At 55.0% G+C, this 12,492-nt stretch overlaps 1 protein-coding gene across 1 annotated transcript; it reads left to right on the forward strand.

Moving 5' to 3' along the window:
- Positions 1-4,520: 4,520 nt before the first annotated feature.
- CSUI_010446 (uncharacterized protein) lies at positions 4,521-11,487 on the forward strand (the record flags this gene model as incomplete). Its single annotated transcript, XM_068070550.1, has 7 exons — positions 4,521-5,706; positions 6,461-8,071; positions 8,235-8,290; positions 9,262-9,386; positions 10,495-10,611; positions 10,850-10,910; positions 11,254-11,487. 7 exons carry the CDS (start codon positions 4,521-4,523, stop codon positions 11,485-11,487), a joined length of 3,390 nt encoding a protein of 1,129 aa, XP_067917474.1.
- Between the last annotated feature and the right edge of the window lie 1,005 nt (positions 11,488-12,492).

The following is a 12,492-nucleotide window of genomic DNA, read 5'->3' on the forward strand; positions in this document are numbered from 1 at the left end:
GCTGCCAGGATGACTCCCCTGAGCAACTCCATCAGGGGGATTGCCGAAACGATATCGAGATCTTTCGATTGCCGCGCACATTCTGTGGTGGACTCATCTGTTTAATGTGGTATCTCCCCGTCGCGTCTGTCATTTTCTCTTTTCCCAGCTCACAGAACCAAACGCCCCGCCGGTGGCAACAAAAGACGTTACCAGTAAAAGCAGGGGGGGACTTACGGAAGCGCATACGGCCATAGAGCGATCACGTATCTCTTAGCGAGTAGCTCGGGACAAGGGATTGGCGTCCCTGGCCGGGTAACGACCCTGACGAACGGTGGTGTGCGACGGGTCAACAGCGGTACGGCGAGTTCGGGAGCAGAAAGACAAGCGCATGGAGTGGTGTGATCCTCCGTTAACGGTGGTTTCTTCTCTTTTTTCGCGTTCGGGAATCAGGGTTGCCGGCTGCCAATCAGTCTCACCGGCTCTATGGGAATGAACTTAAAACAAAGGCTGCACGAAGCCGCATTGCCCCCAAGCCGCTACACAGTACGAAATCACCGGCCCTCGTGAGTTGGGAACCGTTCTCGATTCGGCTAGTAGACACCACACCGTGTGGACCTGTTGCTGGCACCGGTAGTAATCTCGGCTGCTGACTGCAGCGTCACTGTGTTATTCCAGGGTCATTGTCACAGATCGCGGACTGGAAATTAGTCGAGTGAACTCGGTCACCTGGATCGCCATGACAGCTGGCAGCGTACAGCTCCTTGTCATTTGACCCGCGCTTTCAGGAGCAACACCATCTCTTCGTTGCCAGTTCGGGTCGCCCGCGAGAAACACCTTTTCTTCATTGTTATCTGACAAGTGGCGTTATGAAGTGTAGTCGCCTGTATAAACGGTTGCACCACCTTCACTGCGGGCTTCCACTGAACCACAGAAATGTCGGATGTATTCAGTAACACCGCGAATCTTCACACCGCGTCATGTCCCTCCATGTTCGCCCCCGGGAGACTCCGCTGGACGGCCTTAGTCGACTGCCCGGTCGTGGGGAGTTTTTCTGGCTGGCGCTGACGGCGTGGCCATAAACTGACCACCCCTGGCGGCGAACAGAGGGTTCGAGTGCTACACGGCGGCTCTCGCCAGCGCGGTGAACCGCTGTTGTTGCCGTTTTGTCCCAACTGAGGAATGGAAGATAGTCACCCCGGACCCTGGCGTAAGAGCACATTACAATGTAGTCCAGGTAGCTACGACGCAAGGCTCTCGCCTGCGCAACTCGGGCTCGAGTTCCAGCAATGGAAGAGATGGAGTGTTTGAGCGTCAAGAGTCAGCTTCTTACTGGGCAACCCTCAGTTGCGGCAACGCTGTTTTGGAAGACTGGTCCTGTCACCCGCGATTTCATGTGCTTACCGCCGAGCGTTGAAACGAATGTGACGGTGAGAACCTGACGGAAGGCAGACAACAAGTAGTCCGACGACGCGTGCCGTGGACTATGTAAGTAGCCGGACTCTCGACTAGTTCAGATTGAGTTGGACGATCCAATCCCGAACACGACACCCTCTTCGGCAGGGATCAACTGTGACGTTGGCTCGCGCGTTAGCATTATAGAGCTTCGGAGGCGCGGAGTTCTCAGGAGGCAATTGTGACTCCGGTGGCCCAAGCTGACTCAAGTGGAAGAAAAAACAAAATTGATTTACACACGGCGCCACCTGCAAGTCCATACTTCTGTGTGCTCACACTGGTGCAGCAGTCTGCGTCAAGGAAATAGAAAGCTGTTGGGCCCAGCCGAATCGAAACTAAGGGCTCGCGGGGCTGGCGGCGGAGTAAGGAAGAGACACTCCATTACTGTGGTAAACCTTCAACGGTCGGAACGATACTGCAGCGCCCTCAACTGCCTACAAGATCCCTAAGCCCTGTTTTTTTGCCCCAGTGTACAACTCCTTGCGTTTGGTGGCAAGTGCACCGCTGTCTTTTCGAAGACGGGAACGGCGGGGAAAAGGGACGTGGAGGCGCACTCCCGGTCTCCCGCGGAGCTGCGATTTGCTTTCATGCCACTGTTCTTTGGCCTTCCTTGGAGTTGGGTACCACGGCACCTTCCGTAGACAAGTATTCTGCAGCCGAGCTGCCGACAAAACGGCGACACTGCGTTTCGCTTCCAAGGTAGGGCACGAACTCTCATGGTCTACCTCTTCTGTATCTTCCCGGTTCAGCTTTAGTAGTGTGTCCCGAGTACCTCTGTTTGGCCTGTTGTTGCGCTCCTCTTCGCCTCACCAACGCCCTGATGTCCACCGGTCACTGTCACGTGGTCCCAACCGTGATAGCTTCTTCAGGCTCATTGATCCCTCGCGACACCCCGTTGCACTCCTACCATTCCCCAGGACCACTGCTTGGTTCTGTCGTCCTTCACACATGCCCCGTCCGATTCTGCTTGAATCAGCTCAAGAAACGTTTTAAGGTAACATCAGAGACATAAAACCCTCCTAGTANNAATGAGTTTTTGGGGAGCCACATTCATCACCAACCTCGCCGTGCCATTCTTGTGATTTGTATCCCCAGGCACTTTTCGCTTTCCTCTGCCACGAATCCTAGAAGGTCACGCGCCCGCCAGTTCCTGTGGTGGTTACACCGTTTGTCTTACAGCGCCACCCGTTTCGCTGGTTGCCATTGCCCCATGTTCCGTTCAACGACTACCCTGTGCTCCCCCGCCGCATGACAGGTGCGGCTTCGCTTGGAGGATCTACCCGCATACTCCTGCAAGATGACAAGAGTGATCTACCTACTTCGGTCTTCTGCAACGTCACGAGCGCAGGTCTGCGTTTCCCCGGGAGGACGGCGTGACCCTGTGTTTGTGTCTTTCGTGGTTTGGTGCGACCTAGTTGTGGACACCATGGTGTGATGCTGCGGAGTCCGCCCCGCTCCCCTGCGTCCGCAATACCCGTCTTTCATCGTTCTGGCTTCTTTCTACCTCTTCGATTTTTCGCCTGACTTCTGTACTGCTGGTGCTTAGGGAACAACTTCACGGTGGCAGCTACAGCCGTGGAGCTTCACTTGTGTCGTCGGCGTGGTGTGTTGCGCGCTGTCAGGCGCGCGTCTTGTTTTTTTCCCTTTCGGTCCGTTGTGATGGTTGCTGAATCATATAGTCCACAGGTACCGCTGAGCTGCAGCGCTGTATCATTTCCGTCCTCTCCAGTCGACGAGTTACCTTTCGCTGGGTTTGCAGCTTACCGAGAGATCCCTTTCGTCTCTTTGCCCCGTGCTGCTCTCCTAGATTTTCTCTTTCTTTCTTCGCTGTAGTTCAGTCGTGAGGTCAGTTGTCTGCTACGCGAAGACACCGGAGGCCAATAGTTTGTCATCTTTCTCGTCTCGCCCCCGGGGAATCGCAAGAAGGAAGTCTTTAACACTCCGCGAAAAAAGACGTATCGGACTGGAGTACTGAAAGTGGCGACAGTTATATAGTTCGTGACGGCACGACTGATCTGTTCGGTGGCTGTCGCTCATGGTTTCTGTTCTTCCGGTGTCTGGCTCACCTGCTTCCTCCCTGCGCAAACTGGCTTGCCCTTTCCGAAGGCTCTACGAACACGTACACGCGGTCCCTCGCTGCTGCCCAGAAAGAAATATAAGAGAGAACGCTTTCCTGTAGCAGCAGCGGGAGAAAGAAAGTAGGCGGGAATAGTGCGGCAGAGGGGAAGGTGACACAAGAGACAAAAAGATAGAGACGAGGATACCCCGGTTATGGAGCGACGCAGTCCGAAGAGAAAAAGGTGTAACTGGTGAAGCGTAGGGCGGAAGTCGCCGCACGGGAAAGAGTGGCCGAAAGCAAGGTCGGGAGAAGCGGTGCAGCAGCGCTTGCTGCGAACAGGACAAAGGAAGTTGTTACTTCTGAGAGGGAGAACACAAAAACGCGCGTGCGTTCGCTAAAGGGCCGGTCCATACCCACGTGGAGGGCGGTGCGAACGAAGCGTCAGAGTTGTCATGCTCTTGGACGTTGACTGACGGCCTTTCAGAAAGTTGCAGGACCCAGGCAGGAGACAACTGAGAGGGGGAGTACACGTGGCGTCGTTATGTAGAGTACAATGTATCGACGCACATGCAAATGCAGCAGAGCGAGCAGGCCAGGTTCAGGACGGGAATACGGCGTTCGGGTCCGCTCCTGCCTATTCAAAAAACAAGTCAGCTGGGACAGAGGAATAATAACCGTGGCACTCCTAAGGTGGAGTTCGCGTAGAGAGCCCTTGCACTGGCGTCGTGATGTGGGACTCTTTCCGACAAGAAAGAGAACAAGTTCTCGGTCCCCCTGGCATGGCGGTAACTGCGAGCTTCTCCAGAAGACCAGGATTGTGAAAGAACGGCATACGAAGCTGCGCAGGTGTTGCCGAGACGCATCTCAATCTCGCCAGGATCCCCACGATGCCCGGCAGTACACGGGGTGTGGGGAGCTGGTGAGGACGAAGGGGAGGCGCGCAAATGGCTGCAGACAGGTCTCGGAGGGCGTCGGCATTTCGATGTCAGCCGACAAAACATTCGCCTGGAAGTGTAGCTGCTCAACTATGGGGGCCGCAGGAGAGAACACTATGAGTCAGGTTCCCGCACAACTGGAGCAACCAGGGAGCCAGACAAAGATGGTGGCTAGTCATCTTCCAGTTGCCAGCGAAGGAATGGCGCGTTCACCAGGCGAGACAACAGCGGCCGAGAGGGAGACGTGGTCTCGTTGTACGCAGGCAGCAGGAAGCAATTACCATAATCTCATGTGGCAGCTCGAAAGCAGATGGGATCAAGATGCTTACGGACAGCCTTCTATCGCACGCCTCAATGAGCAGGACATTCCCCTCTGCGGGGGCGAAGACCAGAAGGAGAAGCTGCGACAACAGTCTCAATGCGGGTGGGGTGAGGACCGAAGTGTTCTCTGGTACCCGGCGTCAGGAAGGGCTTTGGAAGGTTTCCACAAGCATTCCGAGTATCCCGAGTTAACCGCGGGCCGCAGGCAGTGGACTGACAACGGAGCTGCGGTTTCGAGATTGGACGTGCGCGGAAAGAGTTTGTCAGCTGATAGACTAGAGCATCAGTGCCCACCAAGCGGGGGTACGCCTGCGTGTGTCTCTGCGGCAGTCGGTTCTATCCCACTTTTCCAAAAAAAACGTAAGAAGCGCTGGAAGCAGTCTACACAGTCTCACTTTCTGCCGTGGAAAGAAAGGACAACGGGTTTCCTGCAGCGGAAATCGCTGGTCTGCAACTCTCCTGGACATGAAGAAGGACAAGACTCCGTGTTGGATCGGAGGGCTGATCAGATTAGACCGAATGAGCGTGTTCTGACCGGACAGGCAGCGAGTCAGGAAGCGAACAGAGCGACGGCCGTTGAAGAACCGTTCTTGTTTGTAGAGCAAGAAAATACAACTGCAGAACAGCTGTTTTCAAAAACGGGGCACGAGGAGCTTTCTCTCGCCACCGAAGACATAGAGAAGCTGGCGACGCAGAAACGAGGAAGGACCGGAGCTGATGAAGGGTTCACCCGGAGCAAGTTGCAGTCATCTGTCTTGGAGGTAGGGGAGGCCGGTGATGATGTGGCGGAGATCAGGGACCGTACCCAGCCGCTGATAAGGCAACGAAACATTGACGTGCTCATGAGTTGGACTCTCACTTTTTTCGAAAAGCAGAGACATTTCGTGAAGAACTATGGAGGTGTCATTGAAGAGTTACTCCGGGTGGCCGTGTATACGGTGCCGGTTGAGCCTGCAGGTTAGGAAACCACCCCATTGCGTTTTTTCGGCAAAGTTGTTCACTGAAGCATCGGGGCATAAATTGTTTCCCTTCAGTAGACACCGTGCAGGGCACATGATATGAATGCACGCTCACTTGAAGATAGCTGAAATATTGCAAAGGTACAGCATTATTGTGACCTAACCGGGTTGTCAAGCAGAGACTGAACTATGTTCAGCGAGGCCGCCTCCTTACCTGGGGTTTATAGGATGTGTTCCAAAGGCACTTTACTGTTTCGGTGGAGCCGTAGACGCTCTGTTGAAATCGACGTGCAGGTGGATGTCTGTCGTTACTGGCTGTAGTCTAGCTGTTTCACGCGTTAGCGAAATTCGGTTCACCACCAGCCTAGGTGGGATACGTGTAGGATATCAAGTACTTCGTTCTCGGCAGCTGCCCGCGCAGACGATCCTGCAGGTGAGTATTTCCACAGTGTTAAGGGACCGGCACCGGAGTTCTTCAGTAGCGGAGTACGAGGCCTTGGTGGAACTGACGCGGGCGGCAAGCAAGTACGCCCGGTGTCGGTAGCGAGGTCGCGTTTGTCGGGGCAGCCACTTTTGGCATGATGGTCGAGTGCGGGCCTCAAGACTCTGTTGCCTCAAACACATCTTCTCGTTGCTCGTCGTTTGTAAGAAGAAGCGCAGAACCGAGAGTTCACGGTAACTGCCTGCAGCGGTGGAGAAATCCGTTTTCATTCACTGCCGTCCATTTCGGGATTGCCACTTTGTCCATGCAGACGGAGAGCAAACCGGAAGGGGTGAACAGGGGGGCGGAGCCCGCCAGCTACTGCCCTTGCTGCAAGCGGTACTGGAGGTGTTCACATTGTACAGGCATCATTTTGCCACTCCGGAGGCGAAGTGCTCTCATAATGTGGTTGCGGAGCGTGTCGCACTTGAAGACGAGAACGAGAGGCACATACAAGTGAGTATACCGCTAAAAACGAAGACGCGTTGTCTCTCGTGTGAGTTACGGTCAGGTCGATCGCCTATCTGTACGCGTCAGACTCCTTACTCAGGCCTGGGTCACGCATGTGATTCGCCCGGCTGTCCGATGTCCTCTGCGGTCTTCTCTTCGTCACCTGCTTCTGATAGTTCATGGTCTGCCCCTTCGTGTACGGCTCCTTCTAAGTATCAGGACTGGGTTCCAGTTTTTCCTATCACCGGGGCCGCGTGCCGCTCCAGCTCCCGTAATGGTATCTCGGGGAGTCACGCTGCTCCGCACAATCGGCATGTTTTCGTAGAAGCCAGTGCGTTTTCCTTGAGAGCTGTCAGGGCCATCCAAACTTTGGTTGAACTACCTCTCTCCAGTAAGGGTTCGGACCCGTACCCGGTCCGGCAAAAGCAGGAACAGACACGCTTGTCAATGTGTCTGTTGCTCGAGGGGCTTAAGGGTTTGCTCAAGCTATGCATACATGGATGCGGACCTCTTCGAATATATGCAGACGACTACACACTCTGGCAACTCTTTGGGGAGGCAGATCAGTCGTGTGCACAGGGGCGGACAGCAGTGGCACGCAAACTACAAGACAGGGGCATCCCAGCTGCTTCGCTATTCACAAGAAATCCGCACGTGGCCGAGCTACCCCATGGTACATCGGGCGGCGGTCACTGCTTTTACGTTGGGAGGAGAACAGGGAAACGGTTATATTTCTGGAAAGCAAACAAAACCCTGGAGCCAGCGGTGGTCTCAGGCGCAGCAGGGGAAGAGTGCCCTCTCGCCGGTACAGGAGAGACAGCTCTCTCTTCGGACCTGCGATCTCTGACTCCCGAAGAAGGCACTTTCGCAGAGAGGGATGGTGTCCGAGGCAACGAGAGCAGCATGAATGAAGGGGAACGCGTAGGCGGTAAACAGAAAACTGATTCTGACACGAAGACAGCGCGGGCTTCAAAGACGGGGCGGGGAGGAGGAGCTCGGGGCCCGCAGATCAGGTTCTGCGGGGAGTACACACGCGACTTGTGGAATACGTGCGAAGAGCATGGAGACGTTCTCGAAATGGCGTGGCCATTCACCGGAACAGGGCAGAGGTTCACTGAGAGAACACGTTTGCCCATTCTACCTGTTTTCGTGATGCTGTTGGTGCGGCTCGGGAGTGCCAGTGTGCGTGCGGGTTGTGCGCATGCTATGGAGCACCTTGGAGACTGGAAAACGCAGCTCAAGGAAAAAAAGAAACTGAGGAGGGCTCCAGTGAAGATTTTACGAGCAGAGATTGAGAAAAGCACAGCACGGCGTAAGGCCGAGACGAAGCAGTGTGCGGGGGGAGAGCGGCAGATACAAATGTGTCTTGGCCTTCGTCTAATTCCAGGGAAATTTGGACATCGCAGAGGCGCGGGAGAGCCAGCGCTCTCAGGTCAGGAAAGAAGGGGAATGACAGAGCTACAAGGAGACAGAAGGCTTAGGAGGACAGGAGGGAGACAGCCGCTAGCCCACTGTGGCAGGGATCTCTTCCGGTTCGTCCGAAGACACGGGCAGTGAGCGTTATACCGCGATGCGATGCCTTTCTCGTTACGCAGGTGTCTTTTTGACCGAGGGTTACGTCGGATCTCTTGCGCGTGACACATACAAGCCTGTGAGAGAGGTTTGGACAGGCAGCTGCAGAAGGGATTCACTGGAGGTAGCTCGTCTCTAGGAACCCTCAGGACCCCTCTGGCCCCGCCGCGTGTACAGGGTGGTTTTGAACCAGGGAGCTCACGCACGAGTCAACGGTTCCGGAAAAACCCGCAAATGTTGCTGTCATGGCTGCTGCCACCATGATGCAGCGGCTGGGAGTTCCCGGCAGGTAGCACTTGTCCCGTAGTCGTTCGCAGAGGCGGTTTCTTTCACGTGTACCCTGTGCCCGCACACCGCAAAACCTACTCAGGAGTCGCGGACCAGTTTCGGGCCACACAGGCAATCCAATATCGCGTCGTGTAGCGTAGGGTTTTCACCAGCAAGAGGCAGTGTGTCGGGTGACACTGGCGTAGTGGTGGTCCTGCCCCATTAAATTACCAGCAGCCACTCCGGCGCTGCGCTCTTCCGCTTTCCCGGAGTACGAGTAACACGATGGCTGGTTTCCGAGAGCTGGGATTCCAGGGCTTGCCTCAAGGGGCAGAATCAGCCACCCGCGAGTCCGCCCCTTAGCGCTAGCCGATAACAAACTCTGTACGGCTTACATGCTAGTCTGGTCTAGACCCATGACATTCTCTGAGTCAGCTCGACCGTGAAGCCAAGGAATGACTGTCGAGGGTTCAGTAGGTCTTGTTGACGTCTTTGTCATCCTCTTCCTGAGCGACTTTGATTTCATCTTCTCGTTGTGGTCAATGCCGCATGACCTGTGGGCTCAGGTCCGCCGTCAGCTTTTGACTTGCAGAAGAGCGATTGCACAGTGTTGAACGCGTTCCTTAACAGCCTTCGCCAGCGTAACCGCTCTGCTACTGATCTTGTTTCTTGCGTTGCCACCTCTCGTTGGGGACCGCGGCTTTGTCTTAGGTTCAGGGTCTGTCTTCTTGTCAAACATCAGTATTGTACTGCGTCAGTTTTCTCTTTCCTCGCCGTCTTCAGCGTTATCGTAGCGGAGCTTCTGCACTACCTTCGGCCAATCGTTTACCTCCTGCTTCTACGTCGAGTATACCTCGCGAAACAGGGAACGAAACAAAACGCGTGGGTTCCTTGGTCTGCTGCGGTTGGTGAGCTCTGGTGCACTACGGCGCGGTGATCAGTATCGAGAGGCTTTTTTATAAGTTGATTGCCCTTCTGGGACTCCTTGTGATTTTTCATGGTCTCGGGAAGATGAGAACAAAAGAGCATGCTGTTCCCGCCTCAGCAGTCCCTCTTTCTGGGCTGAAGTTTGCCCAGGTGTAGCTCATATGTGTGAGCTGAAGTGTTTACCGTACAACTGCGGTGACCCGCATTGGCCACCGAACTAATGTCTCATGTGGCTTCCAGCGTATTGTGCTCCTGTGCTCCAAAAAAGCGATCTTCCGCATGTGGAGGTATCTATCCATAACGGCAGCAGACTCTCTTGGACTCAACGGATACCGAGCCTCAAGAGCCCGGACATAGTCCCTTTAAAGCTCTGTTGGCTCGATACAGTACACTGTTCTCCTCTCTGATAGAAACGCAGTCCCGACACCTCTTTGTCAAAGAGCGTTTGTTGCAAGCAAAACAAAACAGCTTTGGTCGCGCGCAGAAGCCCGCTGCTGGAAGGTTCTCTCCTGGTTTTGTATGTGAGATGATCTTTTCATGTCCCTTCCTTGCGCAGTTATGGATCTGCTCAGTTGTCACCTGCTGGGAGTTGGCCTCGAGATAGAGCACCGAAGGTCCGCAGAAAATCGAATCAAGAGCAACTATCAGAGAGAAACAGAAGCAGTTGGGTGCACTGCCGAGACCGTCGAGCTGATGGAGTTGCGACATCGGTGAGAAATGTACCAATATTCATCTGGGATTCAGTAGAAGGGCAACTGTACAGCTGCTAAGATGCAGAAGCCGGTAGTCTGCCTCCAAGCTGCAGACGGCGGTGGAGACCCCGTGCCACCTGTACAGACGTCCAGCGGGGGCACAGCTGGGTTACATCCGCCCTCCCGAGAGAATTTTGCCGACGCACTCAAGGTCCGCGGTTAGGGCTGTTGGCGTTCAGCAGGGATGTGCTCTTTGTACGATGGTGAACGCCACCGTTTTTTTCACGTAAGCGTGCGTATCTTCACCAGGGCAAGGCCCCCGTGTTCGTAGTTGCCCTGCAGAACCTGAGAAGCCACCTCCAGTCGACAGTTGCTGCGATTCTGTTGACTGCCACAGGAGACGAGCAGTCGCGATGGCTGCGCTAAGGAGTCCTTTCTTCGACAGGTTCTTGTCCCTCCCCTGCGATCGGCTCCATCGTTTCCTCAAGCAACTACCGTTTTGCAGTCATTTCAAGTAAGGGTGTGAGACGGGAGTGCAAGTGTGGTTGTGGAGGACTGGAGAGACAACAGGCTGTGGGGACTCGCGGAAGAACGGTCCGAGAAACCATACACCTAAAGCAACAAACAAAGCTTGTCACCATTCAGAACAACTGTCAAGTTTGTACCGCTACGAAGCCGTGGAGCAAGCTGTGCTTCAGTGGAACACGACGACTTGCACCCTAGTGTCGTTCTAATATCAAATTTTTGTTCAGCTTCGGCCGAGCATCGACTCTGCCAACGAATTGTCTCTGTTACAGGCAGGCGAAAGTACGGGTAGGCAGCTCCACCGGACTTCAGAGTGCGCGTCGAAAGGGCACCCGCATGGTCGCGCACTGGGTGCTGAGACGGTGACAGCAAAGTAAAGATCGGGAATGTACGGCTGGCCGAACGGCGTGCATGCTTCGCCCCTGCACTCAACGTCCGAGGGAAAATTCTGAAAGCAGTCGAGGGCTTGTTTGTTCACGGTGGCACCAACGCTCAGAGATACCAGGGGAACTTGCATTCCAAGTCCGCAACTCTCTCAATGCCCGAATAGCGATGTTGCGCGGACGCGTTGGACTCGCGAAAGCTCGGTAAGGAGTGACCTCGTGTGTGGCTGTGTCTTCTATATGTTCAGTGGCCTCGAGGCCTTCCTCGCGTACAGACATCTATACTTCACGACGTCTGGAACGTGACTAGTGCAACCAAGACAACCGTACAAACCCTCAGACTGGACCACTCCGGTACAGATGAACCGCAGGTACCGCGAACACTCGAGAAGGGAGAAGGGCTACCAGGTCTAGCTGGCAAAGCCGTGGGTCGCAACTGCAGGAGTGCTTCGCGAAGCTTCTTTCGCGATCACGGCGGCTAGAAGGAAAGTGGGTACAGCGATCCTCGGGCTGTTTCAACTAGTCCAGCGCAGCTTGTCGGATCGTGACGTTTCACCGAGTGAAACCGCGATGCCGTAAAGAAAGTAGTCCGACGACCGACTCCCCCTGCAAAAGCCGCTGAGATCAACATTCACCCCCAGCTGCACTGGGACTGCAGGCGTGTCCAAGCAAGCGGGATCTTCGATATCACAGCGTCCTTTTTTACATGCGCTCGAGTCCCAATGACGCGGGACTGCAGTTGTGCACTGGGAGCACAACCTACGACCGCAACGGGCTCGCCGCCACGGGAGTGTGGAGCCGGTTGCTTGCGGCATCCGGTCCGCAGTGGAACGCAGCTAGTTTTCTGCCGGAGACAGAGACACAGACACGTGGCGAAGTAGCACCGCCCTGTCGAGAGCAGAGGTTCCCATCTTCATCAGCTCGAGAGTAATCGAATGGAGTAGCCAGCCAGAAAGCTACACTCCCGAGGGCGGAAAGTGCTGTATGTTGCTCCCGTCGGCCGGAGAACATCTCCGCTCCAGCGGGTGGTTGAACGTCACTGCGTACAGTGCACCGAAGTGTTGACGGTGGTCAGCGACGAATCGGCATGCGAGCCATATTTGCCGCTCTTCGCCGTGTCATGCGATGTGCTCTTTGTGTGGCGCTGAAGCGAGTGGTAGGAGGACGGCTTTGTGAGGGTGAAGCTAACAGTTGAGATAAGTAAGCTTACTCATCTGCCAAATTCTGCTGAGACGGACACTTGTTCAAATCAAAGGAGCTCCTGCGCGTTTCCTATTGTTCTTATGTGTTTGCAGTCCGAGGTGAGTAGCTGGTCTGCTGCCCCCGAGCGCCGCAGCTCTGCGCTAGGGTTCGCTCTGAGTTGCGACGGCGGGTAAGTTTGTCCCGAACGAACCGGATAGAATATCTTCTTCGTGAAAAGGAGCTATAGTCAACATTATTCAACGGTGAAGGTCTGAGCCCCGCTCTCGCTCCCGACAATCGCCTGC

This window comes from Cystoisospora suis (assembly GCF_002600585.1).
Source record: "Cystoisospora suis strain Wien I chromosome Unknown contig_7444, whole genome shotgun sequence".
NCBI lineage: Eukaryota > Apicomplexa > Conoidasida > Eucoccidiorida > Sarcocystidae > Cystoisospora > Cystoisospora suis.